Source organism: Vicia villosa, linkage group LG4 (genome assembly GCF_029867415.1).
Source record: "Vicia villosa cultivar HV-30 ecotype Madison, WI linkage group LG4, Vvil1.0, whole genome shotgun sequence".
Classification (NCBI taxonomy): Eukaryota; Viridiplantae; Streptophyta; class Magnoliopsida; order Fabales; family Fabaceae; genus Vicia; species Vicia villosa.
In genome coordinates, this window is record NC_081183.1 from 20,663,551 (window position 1) to 20,684,737 (window position 21,187).

Sequence of the window (21,187 nt, forward strand, 5' to 3'; positions counted from 1 at the left end):
AAATAGAACACATAAAAATAGAACACAAGATAAAATGGCTCAAAAAGTGCTCGACAATTTCTACTATTCATACAAGGTTGTAAGGGATTAACCTGACATAATAAAATAATACTTAACGACTATATTCCCAACAAATACTTGCTACAATAATTCAACCAATGGAATTACTTAAATCAAAGGATGACTCAAGGAAAAAAAAATCAAATAGAATAATTCTTGAGAAAAATGTAAAATGTAGTTTTTAAACAAGCTTATGAAAACTAGTTCCACACAAATCAAAAAGAAAGAAAAAAAAGTATTTTTAAAATCAAACGATTAATTAAAAATGATAGATATTTTGAATGAATATAAGCTTTTTTTACATTATTTGTTTGAGAGTAAACCAAGTTGATCATGACGAAATCATAAGTGGGGTAATACGACCAAAATATTCTTTTAATAAAAACTGTTAAATTATTGTGTTTTTTATTTTATTTTTAATTGTTTGATTTTAATTAATTATAAAATTTGTTGCCGATTGTATCAACATTTTCATACAGTTATTTGCAGATTTCAGAATAAATGCATTTATTCGTTGTTATCAGATTTTTTAAGAATCAATACTAAACTTTATCCAGTTTTCAAATAATCAATAATATATTGTATATTATTGAATTTTTTTTAATTGTCTGATTTACCTGAATAATTTTTTGCATATTGTATACAAAGTTCTGCAAGAAATACTTTACATTTGAAAGCATAAAAAGAACGTTATGAAGAGAGAGAAAGGTTTACGCTCTCCCACCTCTCTCTAGCTTTTGATTTTGTTTTTTCGTTTAATGGAGTGGAAGAAGACAAATAGGAAGATTTTCAGAGGGTTTTCCTCTAAATGGGACGTTTTCCCTTATGGAGGTAAGCAAGGCGCCACGGCGGAGATATTGGAAACAATTTTCTTTTCGGATTTTCCTGAAATAATCAGGGCAAAAGATGTATTCGGACTTTTCGGTTGTCATGGTAATGTGGCTGAGGTGATGATATCCCCAAGGAGGAATAAGTTTGGTAGGCGTTTTGGCTTCGCAAGATTCAGAGGAGCGGACGATGTTAGAATGTTGGCAGTCAGACTCGACAATATCTTGATAGATGGGAAGAAAATCCATGCAAACCCTCCCAGATATGAACGAAACGATACAGTAGACAAGACAAGGGCTAAACAGTTTAACTCCACAAGTGTTAACATTGAGAGGTTTCATTTCAAGAAGGGTGATGTAGGAGGTCCGGGGGCGGGTGTTGGAAGGCCGAAGAGCACCAGATCATATGCTGAAACAATGGTTTTGGGGGCATCACGTGGGAACTCTGAGGCTCTAGCTTCGGTTAATTATTCTTCTAAACTTGAGGATAGAGATAGATGGAGTAAGGCGTACATCGGTGAAGTTCTGTTCCCAGGAGAGTCATACAATATCCAAACTCATTTTGAGATTGAGGGTTTTTTCTCAATAAAGGTTATCCCGCTGGGAGCGAATCTTTGCTTGTTAGAAGAAATGGAGGAGGGTGTGATCTCAGATTTGATGAGTGAAGGCAATACTTGGTGGAAAAAATGGTTTAGAACCATTAAACCTTGGCAACAGGAAGCGGTTGATGCGGAACGAGTCACGTGGATACGGGTTCATGGCGTGCCTTGCCATGCTTGGAACATCGACTTCTTTGAAGCTCTAGCCAACTCCTTTGGCTGCTTTGTCAACATGGACGAGAACTTCAAAGAGGGCAAGAACATGGATATAGCAAGGATTCTTATAAGGGTTCCTCTGTGTTTTTCTTTGGCAGAGAGAATATCGGTGAATATAGACGGGGAGCTTTTTAGTCTTGTACTCCGGGAAGATGCGTACGGGCCGTTTAGACTCATAAACAAGGAGGCTGCTACCAAGGCAAATAGTTGTTCTCTTTCCAACTCTGAGGAGTCTTGGTCGGTGCCGGCAGGAAGCGAAGAAGGGGAGATGGACGGCGACAAGCTTTGGGAAGTGAACTCCACGGAGTCCATCAACAATGACGTTAGTAGTGTGGGGAGATGCAAAAATCCGGACAAAGGAAAGAACCATTGTGGAAACGTAGAATGTGGAAAGCTAGCTGAGGGTAGTAAAGATTTGGACCTTAATCTTTGCTTCTCTTCTTTCGATGAAGCTTTACTGACAGCAAAAGGAACAAACAATAAAGAAACTGAAGGCGCTTTACATGAAAAGGTTTGTTTTGGAGCTGACTCTATATCCGACCCTATATCAGACTTTAACTCTTTGGGAACAAGAGTCAAAGATTCTTTTTATCAAACACCTGCTGGGCCCTTTAACGTGGTTTGTGGTCCCACTTTGGAAGTAAATGTAACACCCCAAATCTACCCGATAATTTATACAGAAAATCAGAGTATCTTAAAAAAAAATCATACGATGAAATAGGATGTCACATTCGTCATTTAATTCACTTACGGCAATTACGCCTCCACATAGATACGTAGCACTTAAACAAAAGCGGACAAATCCTAACATTAATTTAATCCTCAAAAACACCTCATCAAATAATTTACTTCGCAGCGGAATCATCAAACTTCATAAATATTTAAATCAAGTCGTAGCATCTTTGCACGGTAACTTTAAGTTACAATTTAAATCAAAACTAAATAAAATTCAGCAATTAAAAACAATAATAAAAACAATCGTTTTATCCCCCCGAGTGCTACGTATCAGAGCGACAACCGACTCAACTCGCGACAGCTAATCCTTCACTCACTAGCATCACCTGCACGTTACCAGTATAAAGGCAACGGTGAAAACAAGCAAAGGGTGAGATATCAAACAATATAAATAAAGTCATGATAAAGAGTATATTACGGTTCAAGTCATAATATATATATCTCACGTCTCAATTTCAATCACAAACAATTCAAAAATCAAAATCATATAATCACGCACAACGTCACAATAAAGCACATGGATGAGACACGACTAATGCATCATGCATGTGGTACCCAGGGCTTCAGCCCCCATCGCCAATTGCCAGATAAAAGAGGCATCAAAAACAGGCATAGGCCTTCGTCGCTGTTTTGCCAATCCAGGTCGTCGCTACAACATGCAATTTATGAGACACTATGAAATGCAACAACCACAATCGATCACAAAACAACGTCGCATAAGGCATTTGCCTACGTCGCCAATATATATCATTCATTATTGATAATTACTCGTCACTTTAATTTCCTGCAACATCGCAAAATTCACAATATCTCAAAATATGCAACAAGTCAAAACATCCCCGAAAACGTCGCCCAAAAATACTCTACTGACAACTCTTACCTATAAGGGTAACTCTTATGAACCTAATTGACTAATGGTCTGACTCAAGTAATAATGAAACAATTCTAAAAGGTCAACTACCTTTAATTTTAATCTTTACAACTTATCAGATTTAACTCTAAACAATTCGAAAGTAACTCTAACAACCCTATTGACAACTCTAACAGGATTGAAAATTAATTTAAATTAACTTTTATCTCTAATTCATATCTCTCAAAATTATTATTATTATTATTATTATTATTATTATTATTATTATTATTATTATTATTATTATTATTATTATTATTATTATTATTATTCATACTAATAAAATACTTATAAAATGTTATAAATTAGTAAACTGAAATAAGATTTTTAATTTAAACGTGAGTTTATATAAGTGCCAAAACTATAAACATGATCCTATCCATTGTTATGTAAATGACGCTATAGTGTTTTACCAATTCCCATATCTATTAATTGTACTATCTACCCAATTGTTATGTCTAACAAAATATAGGCTGCTACAGTGTCAACTCGTTACATACCAATGGTTATATCTATTAAAACATGGGCGGTACAGTGCTAATAGAAAAATGATAATAGTACAACATATATATATTGATGAACTAAGAACATGATGTACCAATACTACCAATTGAAACGTGGTATAACTCATGTATTGCTACAGTATGCATATGAGGGTGTTCCCCTCGGCACTATGATAGGTGTTTCTCGTCATAGCAAGGGGACGGTCGTTCCTCTACGGCGTCTCAATTCCAGAAAATTATTATTACAACATCACAAATTTGTCCTCACCACAGAGAATATTCGTCAATCATAATTTCAATTCAGGCAAGGTAGTCACCGAACACTAACCAGCAATATCATTAAAACAGAGAAATTTCCAACCCAAGAACACAAAATTATTCATACATAGCAGACAAGTTTTCAATCAAAACACAGAGAATAAAATTCCCCAAATCCACATACAATCCATCATGTCTCTATTTATAGAGCAAGAACCCCACCCTTACCTTTGGATCGAAGGTTGCTCTAAATCGTCCCGATCGAAAATCCCCATGATTCCTCTTCCTGAGTTCACTGCTATGCTCTCCTAATTTCTCCCTCTTTTGCTGGTTGTTCTTCTAATTGGTGTTATGACTCAATGTTTCTAAACCTAATATAATACTTCTCTAATATTCAATTTGGGCCACCTCTCAAAACACACGTGCACACTTACAGCCCAATAATTTTATTTTATTAAAACTCCAAATTTACTCGTTAACTCTTATTTTACGGTCTAATTTTATTTGCTCTGAAAATTCCCAAAATAATACTCGACACTCTAATAATATTTCTAATACAAAAAATATTAAAAATCTCGATTAATTGTCGAACCGCTATCCCGAACTAATACTGACTAAATTGTCCTAAAATACGAAAATTTCACTAAATACTCCAAACGTCTAAATTAAGCGAATAATCGATTTTTCGGGCGTTACAACTCTCCCCCACTTAAAAGATTTTCGTCCTCGAAAAATCATCCGATACCACCATCCTTAACTTCGTTCTAGTTTCCGACTCTCCGATTCCCAAATTGTGCTTGGCAACACTCTAACTACCATTCCTTCGAAACGAGCAAACTCAACAAGGTTTAAATCTAACATACTAATCATTCAACACAATTAGGAACATTGAAACAACTAGCAGCACCAATAATCAACGATAGTAATTAAAGTATTACTAATGAAATACGCACCTCCGGTATTCCTGTCCTCATTAGCTGTTTGAGTCCCAGCTAAAGCGAATACTTTTCCACTTCCTGGTTCCCTTTTCGGTTTCTGACACTTGCTACTAATATGCCCTTCTTCACCACAGTTGAAACAAATAACTTCCTTATGTCTACAATCAGTAGTTACGTGTCCTGTCTTACCACAACGGAAACATCTTTTCTCCCCAGCAGTACATACATCACTCTTGTGGCCAGGTTCTCCACATTTGAAGCAAATCACGCTAGCAGGAGCTCCTCCCCCACTAGTTCTCTTGCCATTAGCCACTTCTGCTTTTCCCTTTCCAACTGGAGCATCATAAGGTGTGCTACGGTTCTGCTTACCTCTCCTATCCTTGACAAGCTTGTAATGTGCATTATGATCTTCTTCATAAATCCTGCAACTATCAACCAAATTAGGAAAGATACGAATCTTCTGATACCCAACAGCTTTCTTGATCTCAGAGCGTAATCCGTTCTCAAACTTAATGCACTTTGAAAACTCAGCACCCGCCCCATTATAATACGGGTAGAATTTAGCCAACTCAGTGAACTTTGCAGCATACTCTGTCACTGACATACTCCCCTGTTTCAGCTCAAGGAACTCAATCTCTTTCTTTCCCCGAACATCTTCAGGATAATACTTCCTCAGAAACTCTCTGCGGAACACATCCCAAGTGATCTCTTCACCCGCCACCTCCAATCTCTGACGAGTCTCTAGCCACCAGTCGTCAGCTTCGACTGTCAACATATGAGCTCCATACCGAACCTTCTGCACCTGAGTGCAGTCCATCACGCGGAAGATTCTCTCAATCTCCTTCAACCACTCCAATGCGCCGTCGGGGTCATGCTTGCCTTTGAAGACCGGCGGATTCTCCCTCTGAAAAGTCGCCAAACTGCGGGATCCAGCATTCTCATTAGCATTTGGCTGATTTGCCAAAGCCTGAGCCATAGCCTCCAAGGCGGCAGCAATCGCAGCATCGTTTCTCCCAGCCATCTTAACTTAGCACTGCAACAGAAATAACAGTCAGATAAAAGTAATTAACAATACTCGATTGTTAACTAACTAGTAGCAGGAATTGTTATGAATATGTACTTAACCCCTAGGTACATGGTTCGATTCCTGCGGAAGGCAAAAACAATATTTCCTGGGCAGCCGATAAGCGGACCTAGGGGGGATTATTGATTAAGCTGGTGACATGCTTGGTAGGCCGGAAGCCCTGCGGGGTAAGCGGAAATCCAGGGTGTTACAGTAAACAAGGAGGCAGCTGTGAGTAATAGATTTAGAAGGAGGAAAGTGGTGGTATCCAAGTCTCTAAGGCATTTGTGTGGGCCAGTCTTTCCAAAGAAATCTAGGCCCAAGAAATTTGGTAATTTAACTCAGGCCCAAAATCCTGTTCATACGGATCATTTTCCCTCTGGCCTAGTTTCTGGGGAGGACATGACTTTGGTTACTCTTTTTCTCCATCGGTTGGTGCTGCGGGTGGTTTACTGATCCTGTGGAAATTGTCTACAGTTTCGGTCGAGTCGAGTTTTCGCGGATTCGGATACTTGGGGGTTAAGGTCAGTTGCCAGAATTTCTCTTTTTATGTCGTGAATATTTATTCATCCTGTGCCTTGGCTGAGAAGAGGATTTTGTGGAGAGATTTGCTGAACCTGAAAAATAAACACACTGATGGTGAATGGTTTTTTGGGGGAGACTTTAACACCGTGAAATCTAGAAATGAGAGGGTTGGAAGATCTGCTGCCAGCACCGATTCTGAGAGGAGATATTTTTCGGAGTTCATAGATAGTTCTGGCCTTAATGATGTTCCGTGTAATGGTCGCAAATTCAGTTGGTATAGTGGGGATGGGAGATCAAAGAGCAGGATAGACAGGTTCCTAGTATCCGATACTTTAGTTTCTATGTGGGGAGTTGTTGGCCAATTCATCGGTTCCCGGGATATTTCCGACCATTGCCCGATTTGGTTAGAAGTCGATAAAGAGGATTGGGGGCCTAAACCTTTTAAGTTCAACACCGAATGGTTTTCAAACAAGAATTTCTTGCCGTTTGTCGAAAAGGAGCGGAAGGAGATGGAGGTGTTTGGAAGGGGAGATTTTGTCTTGAAAGAAAAAATCCGGCTTTTGAGAGATAAATTGAGATGGTGGAATAAAAATGTGTTTGGTAGGTTCGACTTGGCGGTGGAAGAGGGGATTAAGGAGTTAAATGAGATGGAGGATTTGGAGGATTTGAATGCGGAAGACTTGGCTAGGAGGAAAGAGGCTAGTAAAAACATTTGGATGAATCTTAGAATAAAAGAAAACATGCTTATTCAAAAGTCGAGATTGAAGTGGTTGAATGACGGCGATTCGAATAGTAGATTCTTCCATAAAGTTATGAAGGAGAAAAGGAGAAGGAATCACATTAGTAGCTTAGTCACTAGTAATGGGGTAGTGCGCTCGGTTTTAGAGGTAAAAGAAGCGGTGAAGAGGCACTTTGAAAGCAAATTTCATGAAAGTTTGAAAGATAGACCGATTTTGGAAAATGTCTCTTTCAATTGCTTAAATTCGGAGGCTAGTCAAGGTTTGGAAGAACCTTTCTCGGAGGAGGAAATAAAAGGCGCGATTTGGAGTTGCGATGGGGCGAAGAGTCCGGGACCGGATGGTATGTCTCTTCTCTTTTTCCAAAAGTGTTGGTCTTTTATCAAAAGGCATGTGTGAGCGTGCATTAAGGATTTTCATACCGGGGCTGTTTTGTCTAAATCCATAACTTCATCATTTCTTACCCTTATCCCGAAATTTTCTAATCCTTTGGGATTAGACGATTATAGACCCATTTGTTTGGTTGGTTGCATATACAAAATCTTGGCGAAGTTGTTGGCTAATAGGATCAAAAAGATAATGCCTTTTATTATTTCCTATAGTCAAACCGCTTTTATCCCGGGTAGGAATCTTGTGGATGGGGTTCTTGTGGCTAACGAATTGGTGGATTTTGCTTCTAAGGAGAGAAGGGAGTGTCTCCTTTTCAAAGTCGACTTTGAGAAGGCTTATGACAAAGTCAATTGGAATTTTCTAAGATTCATGATGAGGAGCATAGGATTTGGGGACACATGGATGAGGTGGATGGAGGTTTTAATTTTTTCTAGCAAGATGTCGGTCTTGGTCAACGGTAGCCCAACGGGGGAATTTGAGGTGGAAAGAGGGTTACGTCAAGGAGATCCTATCTCCCCGTTTCTTTTCGTGATTGTGGCGGAAGGCCTTAAAATCTTGATTGATAAGGCGGTGGAAAATGGGGATTACGCGGGATTCAAAGTTCAAGGGAGTTGTTTTATTGATGTTCTTCAATTTGCCGACGACACCTTATTGGTTGGTGACGGTAGTTGGAATCACTTATGGGCCATCAAGACGGTGTTGAAAGGTTTCGAGATTGTTTCGGGTCTTAGCATCAATTACCATAAGAGCAAGCTTATAGGAATTAATGTTAATGATCGGTTCATGGAGTTGGCTACGGTTTTCCTTGGTTGTCGGGAGGAGTCGAAGCATTTCAAGTTTCTTGGCATTAACATAGGTTCCAATCCTCGTAGAATCATTTTTTGGAAGCCTTTGGTTGACGGAATGAGGAAGAAGTTATCTTCGTGGAAGAGTAGGTGGGTGAGTTTCGGCGGTAGAATAACTCTTATAAAATCGGTTTTGTCAAGCTTGGCTATATTTACTCTATCCTTCTATAAAGCTCCGGTGAAAGTCATAAGAGAAATGAACAAGATCCAAAGTAATTTTTTGTGGGGAGGAACGGAGGAAAGACGAAAGATGCATTGGGTCGGGTGGAATGAAGTTTGTTTACCGGTGGAAAATGGGGGTCTAGGAATCAAAAGATTGGATGTTTTCAACAAGGCTCTTCTATACAAATGGCGATGGAGGATATTAGAAGAATCTAATGCTCTTTGGTATCGTTTGTTGAAATCTCGATACGGAGATATTAATCTTGATGTCATTCATGGGAGACGTAATTTAAATCACAACCGTTCTTGTTCTGTTTGGTGGGCGGACATATGCTCGCTAGGAAATAACCATTCGGTAAATTTCTTTAATTAAAATTGCAGGTTCAGCTTGGGCAACGGATATTCAATCTCTTTTTGGCATTCATCGTGGCATAAGGGAGAACCTTTTTTATACCGTTATCCGGAGGCGTATGCAGCGTCTGGATTGAAGGAGGTATTCGTTGCTTGTATGGGGGGGAGGCTGGACGGTTTATGGAGTTGGGGCAGCTTCGGAATTTCGAACGCAGCTGTTGGTTCGGTTGCTGCAGAGATTGCAGGTCTGCAGAGGGAGCTGGAAACCGCTGTCCCAGCCATTCTTTCTGCTGCTGCTGTCCGCGACAGCACTGTCTCAGCTGAGGCTGTCCGCGACAGAATCGTTTGGTTGCCTTCGGGTGCGGCTGCATTCACCGTTTCGTCTTGCTATGCGGCCTTGTGCAAGATGCATATTCCGTATGGTCCACCGGGAGCTTTTGACGTTTCCTACAAGTCCATTTGGAGGGTGGATGTCCCCCTTAAAATTAGAGCTTTCGGTTGGCGGTGCTTTGCTAACGGAATTCCGTCTAAGGCCTTGCTCCTCAAAAGAGGTATCCTTTCTCCTAACTCTGATATCTCTTGTGTTTTTTGCAGTTGTAATCCCGAATCTTCTGTTCATTTGCTGTTGGAATGTCATGAAGTGGAGTTAGTTTGGAAGGAAATTGCAAATTGGTTGGGAACGATCAATTGTAAGGTTATTGATTTTAAGGAAAGTTTCTCTTCCTGGTACATCACTTGTAGAAAGCTGAACATTAAAAAGGGAAAGGAAGGAGGTATATGGTTGGCAATCATTTGGAGCCTTTGGTTGCGTAGGAACGAAATCATTTTTAAGAATGGTGTTTGGAATGTTAGAGACGTCGTTTGGGGGTGTAAAGCGCTCCTCTGGAGGTGGTCATTTATAGGGAATATTACTCAGCCCAATTGTAATTTCTATGAGTTTAGCAAAAAACCCTTTGCTTTATCTAGCTTAGATACTATTTGGTGGGTAATTTTCCGCTGTTGTTTTTTCGGCTTCCGTTTGTATCTTGTAACACTTTTGTTCTGTTATTAATAAAATCTTGCTTACTGAAAAAAAAAGAAATACTTTACATTACATGTAGTTTCAAAATATATGTATTTTTCATTTTTATCAAATTTTTAAAAGGTTGGTGGTACCTAATTAATTTTTGCATTTTTACCGAATTTTCTAAAATCTAGTAAAAAAAATTTTTTTAAAAAAATTTTGACATTATGCATATTTTAATTGTTTGATTTAACTCATGCGAAATTTTTGCTGCAGATTGTAAATAAATTCTGAAAAAAAATGTTATTTGTGGATTTCTCTGATTTCTGAATAGATGTTGGAATGTAGACATAATCTGATAATCACTTTATTACTTTATCATTTCGATAAGGGTTAAATATGTTATTAGTCCCTATAAACATTTCAATTTTGACTTTTAGTCTCTATTAAAAATATTGATTTTTAGTCTCTATAAAATTACTTTTACATGCAATTTTAGTCTCTGTAGAGAAATTAAAACTGCGTACAAAAATAATTTTATAAAAATTAAAAGTTAATATTTTTTATAAGGATTAAAAGTCAAATGTGGTAATTTTATAATATTTAATCTTTCATTAATTATGATTTTCCCAAATGACTAAGTTATATCCATATTATTTAAGAAGAAAGACTAAGATATATTTTCTTAATTGTGTGGGGAAATCTAAGGCACACGTAAATTTTGGCCTAGGAAATATCTTACTAAACTTTTAATCAGTTGAGTTATGGTAAAAGTCTCTCAAGCATGAGAAGGTAACAATGAATTATATAGGGTGAATTAAAATAATTATTTTCTATTATTTCTACTATCTCTCTCTAACAATTTTGTTAAAACTTATTTTTATATTAAACCAACGATTAAAAATGTTAAAAATAATTTCAACACAATTCAAACCATTTTTGTTCACACCTTTAATATGTATCATCATTTATTCTCTCCATCTTGGAGTGTGTTGAAATTTTAATATTTAATATAATATGAATAATTAGGATCCTTGGAAATTATGAAGGTATTGCAATCTAATTTTAATTATACCTCTTAAAAATTGCTTGTTTCAAACGTTTCTTTTATAATAAAGATGTTTATATTCTCGTGTAAGAAAAAACTCAAGTTCAACCTTTGGTGCATGTGTAGTAAAATTATGTAATTCTGAAATAGAACAAACAATTTCTAGTGTGTGTGAAAATATGGAAATTAAGAATTTAATTATTACAAGGAATAAGAGAGAAACTGAAATAATATATTATTGAAATATTAAATTCTAACAACCATCAACAGACATTTGAAGAAATGTAATTTTTCACAGTATAAAATATATATATAAATGAATACTTCAGAATGCAAAACGAGAGAACATATGGCACAAATTCTTAAGTTTGTTAGTCTCATAATTATTTTTCTTTTCAAATTCGTCATTGTAACACACGGTATCGTTGTAACTGATGGTAAGTTTAATTTTTTAATTTATTTTAATTGTAGAGTTATATATGTTTGTGTTCTTCTTAAATTTTTTTATTTAGTCTCTCAAAATTTTTTTTTAAAGAATGGTTCTCATAAATATTTCCATTCATATTTTTGGTTCATTCTGTAAAAATTGTTGCTAATTTAATCGTTAAGTAGTAAATTGTCGCTAGACCGTCGTTAAAACCGTTGTTAATTCTGTCAGTAAATTGTAAAAACCGTCACAAAGTTGCAGAAGGAATAAAAAAGTGTATAAATATGAAAACTATTTTCTAAAAGAAAATTTTTTAAAAACTAAAACTGAGTTATAAATGTTTACGAGGACCACAACCATATTTAAACTCATAGTTTCATATATAATGTTTCATTATTTATTATTATTATTATTTAACTTGACATGACACAGGAGCTATTAAATGCTGGTCTAATAGAGAATGTCGTAAAGCAATGCCTGATTGCATTCGTCCTAAACTTCCAATGTGTGTATCAGGGATATGTGATTGCCTGTAATAGTAGGAATAAAGTATGAGAAATAATTTCATGTATTTGTAACTCTAATATTGATACTTTTGTTAGTATTGTGTTCTTCCGATTTTGAGCAGAATGAAATTTATTTTAAACCATAAATATTTGATTTTTTTTAGTTAAAATATGAATTTCATAAAAATGTAACCATTTGTTCAACAAAGAAGGAATTACACCAAAAAGAAAATAGTGCATGATATAAAAGATTGAAAAGGAAGCAATACAATGTCTTGTTTCCTTTTCATTTTCGTATCATTGACAATTTTCTATTTGGGTTGTAATATCTTCATGTTGGACCTAAAAACGCAAATACATATCAGACTAGAGAGAAATTCGCCAAAGCTTTGTTCACGTAATTCAATCAAATTACCTACGTCTCTGACGATAGAGCATATATAGTTTCATCTTATTAAATAGTTCTGAAATACACAAATTAAGGTTTTAGTGTTACAAAAATATATAGGATACTAATTATCCATATTAGAATAATACCCCTAAACCGCTCCGCAGCCCCACCCCTTACCAGTTGACATTACTTATGAGTCAAACTCAACACTTTACTATATGATACAATTTCTTTTTTGCTAAGCAAATCATTATGCTTTTATGAAATATATAAATTAATAAAAAATGTTTATGCTTTAAAATATATTTCCTTCACTATATGATGCAATTTTCATTTCGTTCAGCTTAAGATGTATAGTGTGTGGTACAGTGTGGTACTCTAATTTTGTCCAGGACATCAACCAAAACCCTATCACAAATTGACAAACCTAAAGAATTGTAGCCCAGGCCTATTCTTTACATAATGTGATAATCACTTTATCACTTTATCATTTCGATAAGGGTTAAATATGTTATTAGTCCCTATAAATATTTCAATTTTGACTTTTAGTCTCTATTAAAAATATTGATTTTTAGTTTCTATAGAATTACTTTTACACGCAACTTTAGTCTCTGTAAAGAATTAAAACCGCGTACAAAAATAATTTTATAAAAATTAAAAATTAATATTTTTTTATAAGGATTAAAAGTCAAATGTGATAATTTTATAATATTTAATCTTTCATTAATTATGATTTTCCCACATGACTAAGTTATATCCATATTATTTAGGATGAAAGACTAAGATATCTTTTCTTAATTGTGTGGGGAAATCTAAGGCACACGTAAATTTTGGCCTAGGAAATATCTTACTAAATTTTTAATCAGTTGAGTTATGGTAAAAGTCTCTCAAGCGTGAGAAGGTAACAATGAATTATAGGGTGAATTAGAATAATTATTTTCTATTATTTCTACTATCTCTCTCTAACAATTTTGTTAAAACTTATTTTTATATTAAACCAACGATTAAAAATGTTAAAAATAATTTCAACACAATTCAAACCATTTTTGGTCACATCTTTTTTTTTTGATAAACAATGATCTTTTATATAAACAGAGCCAAACAGTGGAGAGAATTAGAAGTTCTCAACCAGTTACAGACATAAACAAGCCTTTCCAACTAGCAAACACCTAAGCACCTTAATACTACATATAATCTAGAGGAGAATGACTCCATTCATAAAAATTACAGTAGATTTTCTGTTTGTTACCAATTGCTAACCACCACCATGTAAACATTTTCACATTGTGAACAATTTCATCTAAGTCAACAACACCATTGTTGAATATCAAACAGTTTCGTTGTTTCCATATACACCAACAAACTGTCACCCAAATCACTCCCACCCTCCTCTTTGCGCAGCTCCTTTTCAACACTCCCACCATATGCAGAAAATCTTCGCAACATGCAGTGTGAGCATGCTGGACAATCCCAAGCTATCATCATTTATTCTCTCCATCTCGAAGGAGAAACAATTTTTATATGGACACAACCATATACATAGATTTACACACAACCAATTATATTTTTTATTAATTAAAAAACTAAAATAAAATTATTTCTCTCTATTAAACTAACCACCCTCTATGATAGTAATTAAAAACGGAAATAATTTTTTTTAATAAATATCAATTTTCTCACTTTTAATTAGTTATGCCTAAAAATATGGATTTAGGTTCGTATCCATGCAAGTATTTTTCATTGAAGAAGTGTGTTGAAATTTTAATATAATATGATTAATTAGGATCCTTGGAATTTATGAAGGTATTGCAATCTAATTTTAATTATACCTCTCAAAATTTGCTTGTTTCAAACGTTTCGTTTATAATAAAGATGTTTATATTCTGAAGTAAGAAAAAACTCAAGTTCAACCTTTGGTGCATGTGTAGTAAATTATGTAATTTTAAAATAGAACAAACAATTTCTTGTGCGTGTGAAAATATAGAAATTAAGAGTTTAATTATAACAAGGAATAAGAGAGAAACTTGAAATAATGTATTCCTGAAATATTAGAATGAATTCTAACAACCATCAAGAGACATTTGAAGAAATGTAATTTTTCACAGTATAAAATAAATATATAAATGTATACTTCAAAATGCATAAGATCAGAGAACATATGGCACAAATTCTTAAGTTTGTTAGTGTCATAATTATTTTTCTTTTCGAATTCGTTGTTGTAATGGATGGTATCATTGTAACAGATGGTAAATTCAATTTTTCAATTTATTTTCAAAAATTATTTTAATTTTAGGGTTAAATATGTTGGTGGTCCTCCTAAATATTTTATAATTTTTTTTTAGTCTTTTACTTTTTTTTTTCAAAGATTGGTTCTCTTAAATATTTTCATCCATATTTTTAGCTGCTCCTGCAAATATTGTCGCTAATTCAGACGTTAAATAGTAAATTGTCACTAAACTGTCGCTAAAATTGTCGTTAATTTTGTCAATAAATTGTAAAAATTATCATTAAATTGTAGGAGAGACTAAAAATATAGATGAAAAATTTTAAAAAGACTATTTTTCAAAAACTAAAACTAAAATATAAATATTTATGAGGACCACAAAATATTTAATCGTTAATTTCATATACAATGTTTCATTATTTATTATTATTATTATTATTATTATTATTATTATTATTATTATTATTATTATTATTATTATTATTATTATTATTATTATTAATTTGACATCACACAGGAGCTGTTAAATGCTGGTCTGATGGAGAATGTCGTAAAGCAATGCCGGATTGCACTCTTCCTAAACGTCCAAGGTGTATATCAGGGATATGTCATTGTGTGTCATAGTAGGAATAAAGTTCAAAAATAATTTCATGTATTTGCAACTCTAATATTGATGCTTTTTAATTCTCTCAAAGTTCAATCTATTTCTATTTTATCTGAACCTTAAAATAAATTTGATCACTTTTAGAAATTAAAATATCCACTTTGTTATGATAAATTAAATGTGATGAAATATCTATATTATTTAGAAACAAATAACAAATAATTCTATACAACTTCTTACTCTCTTTAACTCTACTACTTTAAATGAATACACTAGACCTGTATATAATCGAGAAAAATGCATATAAACCTTCTGCATTACTACGAAAATGAGCTTTAACTTCCAGTTGAATTAGAACTTTTGCTTCAGTTGGATGGGAGAGGTAATATTGGGTGTAACGGAAAATGCGCGATTCTTTTCCCAGACAACTGCGAATGGAATTGAAAAGTGAATTTGGTTATGGGTTTGATTTCTAATAATAACATTTTTAAGATGACACGTTAGACTTTTTTCCTCGATTGAAAGTTTCAATAACAGTCAAATAGAACGCCCCACTTTTTCTCTCGATTGAAACTTTTAATCGAGAGAATAAGTGTTACGGAATCACTTTTTCTCACGGTGACAAATTTTAATCGAGAGGAAATCCAATTAATCTTCTTTTAGTATTGTGTTCTTCCGATTTTGAGCTGAATGAAATTTATTTTAAACCATAAGTATTTGATTTTTTAAATTAAACTATGTATTTCATAAAAATGTAACAATTTGTTAAATAAAGAAGGAATTGCACCAAAAAGAAAATGGTGCATGATATAAAAGATTGAAAAAGAAGCAACACAATGTCTTGTTTCCTTTTCATTTTCTTATCATTCACTATTTTCTTTTTGGGTTGTAACATCTTTATGTTGGGCCAGGAACGCGGATACATATGAGACTAGAGAGAACTTCGCAAAAGTTTTGTTCACGTAATTCAATCAAATTACCTATGTCTGTGATTATAGAGCATATATAGTTTCATCTTATTAATTTGTTCTGAATTACACAAATTAAGGTTTTAGTGTTACAAAAATATATAAGGATACTTATTATCCATATTAGAGTAATACCCCTACACATCTCTGCAACTCCGCCCCTTGCCCACTTGACATTACTTATGAGTCAAACTCAACACTTCACTATATGGTGCAATTTCTTTTTTGTTAAGTGTTGAAGCAGGCATAGCGGAAAGCAACAAAAATTTTGGAAATATTTATCCGGGATTTATCGTGTCCACGGAGATGGTGAGAATGCCATTCAACAGTTTCTACGGTTTCGAGCTCGGGTTTGGATGACAAAAGTATAAGAATGTAAAAGTAAAATATATGAACATAAAAGAATTCATTCTTCGGAAAGATAAAACTTATCAAGCTTTGCATATGATCTACTTCTTACAAATTTAAACTTGTCGACCAGTTATACTCAACCCACGATATCTGCCTATGTTATAACGTATCTCTCACGTAAGTGTTCATCTCTGAAGCACCTACGAGACAATTCACAACTAAGGTTATCTCTAACGCAAAGTCGCGAGAACATCCGTATTCTCGCTGCTCAAACACCAAAGCATTAAGTACAGATACCCACAGTGATTGTTAGCTCCAAATTTATCTCTAGAGTTCAGAAACTAACATTTAATTATCCTATATAAGGATTCATGAAGTTTATCTCTAAAACAACCCAAATCCAAAGAACAAAGCAATAATCTAAGACAACAATCAACACAGATTTATAAAGCAAGTTTTATATAATGCCATGGGCGACAAATATACACGAGCTCAAAGTAAATACATACACAAAACCCAACTATAAAAGAAAACACAAAGAGGAAGAGAAATGAACCGAAAATATCCTGGTTTGTCAGTTCTGATCAATGATCAATCCACCTCCAGTCATCCAAATGCAAGCTCCTTAGTTGTTTTCTAACCTAATCTATCATAAGAATGAAGGTTTGGTGAGTTGGGAATAAATACCCCCAAAAAATCACCTAAACAATGTGATTTCCCCCTTTTAAACGGGTAGCAGAAAAAACCAAATTTTGTTTTCGCCATAACTTGAGAACTGTGACTCTGAATTGCGTCTGGTTCGAAGCGTTGGAAAGCTTATTCAATGCTCTTTCTAACAATGACTAAATAGAAACCAAATTGATGGTTTTTATCATCCTTATTTTGAGCCTTATTCTTTGATGAATTGGTAAAATTTGTATTCTTGAAGCTTAGCCTTTGGTCTTTATTACTCAATGTTTCAAATATGCATGAATACCTATAAAATGAATGGAAAACTATTAATTGGTATAAAAATTTATCAAAAAGACAAGCATGCACATATTTACACAAAAGTTAGGATTTTATTACAAAAACATAAGAATAGAATCGATAAGTGCCACAAATATATACTCAAAATATCGATATTTTGGCACTTATCACTAAGCAATTGATTATGCTTTTATGTAATATATAAATTAATAAAAAATATTTAAGCTTTAAAATAAATTTTCGTAATTAGTTGTTGATTACTTGAACAACTTTCATTACTTAAACCAAAGATGTATAGGGTGTGGTACCCCAATTTTGTTCCGCATAGAAAAATTTTCCTTCAAATGTGCACGCTTTGATTGCTTTAATATTCCAAATTTAATAAAAACTAAAATTAATAATTGAGTTCGAATAATTTAGATATTCTGTTAGTTAAGAGAAAATTCCAAAAAAAATGAGTAAATTATGTTATCACGTTTAAATAAGGAGACAAAATCTAAGAAAATATTTAGTTTAGGATTAATTTTAATTTCCTAAAAAATAATAATTGACACAAAGGTAGAATGGGTATGGGATCAAATTTTCAAAACTTAAATAACTATAACTAGTATCTGAGTGGATAATTGAGGAAAAAGGCAATGAAAAAAAAAGGAGGCGGATGTTTTAAAAAATATCATATCTTCCTTTTTTCACTTAAATTCATAAAACAAAAAATAGAGATTCATCCCCCTCTCTCTCTCTCTCTCTCTCTCTGAAACACCTCCGCAAGTCTCACTCTCTTTTCGCTTCTCACAACCAATCTCTTATCTATGTCTCTCTATTCATCGGCGGCCACCAAACAACAACCAGTGAACACCCTCCTTCCTTTAACCACACAAACTTTCACTAAAAGTCTTCCCTCCGCCAGCACTTCGACATCACCAAGTCAACCACTACTTCCATCTATTAGTCCCAACGTAAATCACCGCAAAATAGTTTGAAACACCACCAACCAACACGATTTCCTCCGCAACACAGGTGGTATATCAGTTTTTTCTTTTACGATTTTTGATTCATTTCTTTTTAGATTTTGATTCACTTGTTTGGTTTAAAAGAATTTCTGACTGTGGTGTTTGAAGAGTTGTATTGGTTTCGATTGTGATTATGTTGCATCATTTGTAAGGTTGTAAATATGCATGATATGGTGCTACTGATTTTGTTTCTTATTGTGTTGAAATTGGTTCGAAATGTATTACGCACGTTCGACATTGTATGTTGGTTGTCGTGGGGTTGTGTGTTGGTAAGCGACATTATGTTTCGCATGTTGTATTGCGTCGTGACGATATTGCGTGCATTATTCCAACTCTCGCATTATGTGAATTCGTGCGTGTTAAAAATATGCGCGTTACATGTTGTATGTTTTTTATTTGATTGTAATAAGCGCGTTTTGCGTTAGCAATTTGCAGTTGATTTTTTTGTTTACGCGCGACATTTTGAATCCGTTGTCATCGCGTTTAACTCAAATATTTATATACTATTGGTAGTTTTGTATGGCATCAATTTGCATTTGCTTTTGCTATTATGTTTTTCGTCACGTGACATTGCTTTTCGTTATGATACGATACAATGCGTTTTGTTTTATTCGCATTTCAATTTGACTGTAATGATTGCTTTTTGCGCTTGTGGCTTGCTGTTGATTTGTGTTTACATGCAACATTTTAATTCCATCGCATTTAAATAGGATTTAAATTTTATGTTTACGACTTTGTATTTGTGCCCTCTCCCTACGTCAACTCAATTCACGTCCATGCGTAACGTGAACTCAATTCGCGTCCTCACGTTAACTCAATTTGCACGAAACGCCTTTGCGTACGTTAACCCACCATATGCGACTAACGTGTTGTGAATTTTTTCTATTCAATTGAGATAAATGCATGTTGGCTCTGATTATTTTGTATGCGTGTTTATTTTTCTAGTTGTTAGCTTGCAAGTTTGCATCAACATTGCCTTACTGACCACTAGAGATTTCATCACTTCGACCCCGATCTCTTCCAACACAGATTTGACCCAAATTTCTTGACATGCAGCATAGGATCTTTCTATATATTCAGCCTCATACAATGACAATGTCACCACAGGTTGCTTTCTCGAGCACATGAGATTGGGGCACCAAAAGACTTGAAACCTTCATGTGTGACATCCTTTGTTCACTCATGTATCTTCTTAATAATCCAGCTCCAAAACCTATATCAACTCGACTTTTGCACACATACCTCAGAGATCCAAAAATTTGTTTAAACAAAGTTACATCAACTTTGTCTTCCTCTTCATGCTTCTCCAATTTCAAATTCGGTTTGACAGGCAAAGATGTAGGATTCAAATCATCCATCTTGAATCTGTTGAGTATCTCTTTGACATACTTCCTTTGATGTAGAAACATACCTTGCTTCGACATTTGAAATTCCATGCCTAAAAAATAAGATAACTTTCCTAGATCCAAAATTTCAAATTCTCTCATCATCATCTCTTTGAACTTCGACAAGTTCTCCAAGCTATTTCCAGTTACCAATAAGTTATTTACATACAAGCAAATGATTGTTATATCTTGTGCCACAACCTTAACATACACACCATACTCAGATTTTCATTTTAAGAATCCCAATTCTATTAAGTATGAGTCGATCTTCTTGTTCCATGCCCTAGGTGCCTATTTGAGGCCATAGAACGCTTTGTGCAACTTATACACCTTACTCGTTTCCTCCTGAATCACAAACCCATGAGGTTGTGTGACATAGACCTCTTCGTCTAAATGACCATTCAAAAATGCTGACTTCACATCTAAGGGAAATGTCGACTAGCCTTGCTTGCATGCCAAGGCGACAACCAATCTGACATTCTCCAATCTAACGACAATGTGCAAATACTTCAGATTAGTCGAGTCCTGCACTCTAAGGAAATCCACGAAATACAAATTCTTCCTTATGTCTTGCTATCGACCCATTATCATTGTGGTTCAACTTGAACACCCATTTCATATTGATAGCTCTAAATGTAATTTGGGTTATTTAAAGTGTGCTCTAAATGTTTAGTAGCTTTCATCATGACATCTATGACTAACATCGTTGTGTTTTATTTTTTTCATTTTATTTATCCTTTCTTGCCATGTAGGGCATCTGAGATAATATGCCACTCTACTTTATTTAATGATTGATACATATTGCATAATAAATCTGCAATGTTGAATTTTCTGTTTTCCAGGAAGAATTTCTACAGAGGCTTCAGAGTCGTATAAATGTTTCATATGATAGTTCTATCCCTGAACATTAGGTACCATTTCTATAAAAAAAACTTCAAGTCTAAGTGTTGTGAGTTATGATGTAAAATAAATATGAAGTCCATCATAGAATTCAAGCCGCGTGCCTATAGTTTTAGGTGTAACTTATGGCTTATTATCATATGTACAAACTTATTTTTCTTAGAGTCTTAAGAATATAACTTGGTGCTTTTTATGTATTATCCTAGGACTCCCTAAGGGCTTTATGGAATGCTTCATTTCCCGAATAAGAGCTCAAAGGCTCAATTTTATAGCAGTGAAAGA

The 21,187-nt window shown here is 34.4% G+C and overlaps 1 protein-coding gene and 2 long non-coding RNA genes across 3 annotated transcripts; 2 read left to right on the forward strand and 1 right to left on the reverse strand.

Annotated features, from left to right (window-relative positions):
- Positions 1-5,005: 5,005 nt before the first annotated feature.
- LOC131596861 (uncharacterized) lies at positions 5,006-6,067 on the reverse strand. The gene is made up of 2 exons (XM_058869597.1): positions 5,768-6,067; positions 5,006-5,656 (listed from the first exon to the last, which is right to left on the reverse strand). Exons 1-2 carry the CDS (start codon positions 6,065-6,067, stop codon positions 5,006-5,008), a joined length of 951 nt encoding a protein of 316 aa, XP_058725580.1.
- A 4,719-nt stretch (positions 6,068-10,786) lies between these two features.
- On the forward strand, positions 10,787-12,250 carry LOC131598946 (uncharacterized). Its single transcript, XR_009282447.1, has 2 exons — positions 10,787-11,607; positions 12,030-12,250. It is a non-coding gene; the product is annotated as an uncharacterized LOC131598946 (long non-coding RNA).
- A 783-nt stretch (positions 12,251-13,033) lies between these two features.
- LOC131598947 (uncharacterized) lies at positions 13,034-15,451 on the forward strand. The gene is made up of 2 exons (XR_009282448.1): positions 13,034-14,740; positions 15,236-15,451. It is a non-coding gene; the product is annotated as an uncharacterized LOC131598947 (long non-coding RNA).
- The last annotated feature ends 5,736 nt before the right edge of the window (positions 15,452-21,187 follow it).

Bases quoted from the DNA above. Each gene is read 5' to 3' on its own strand.
- LOC131596861 (XM_058869597.1), bottom strand. From the start codon at position 6,067: ATGGCTGGGAGAAACGATGCTGCGATTGCTGCCGCCTTGGAGGCTATG. The intron at 5,657-5,767 runs GTGGCGGGTGAA...GAGCTGAAACAG, and splicing joins AGACTCGTCAGAGATTGGAG to GGGAGTATGTCAGTGACAGA.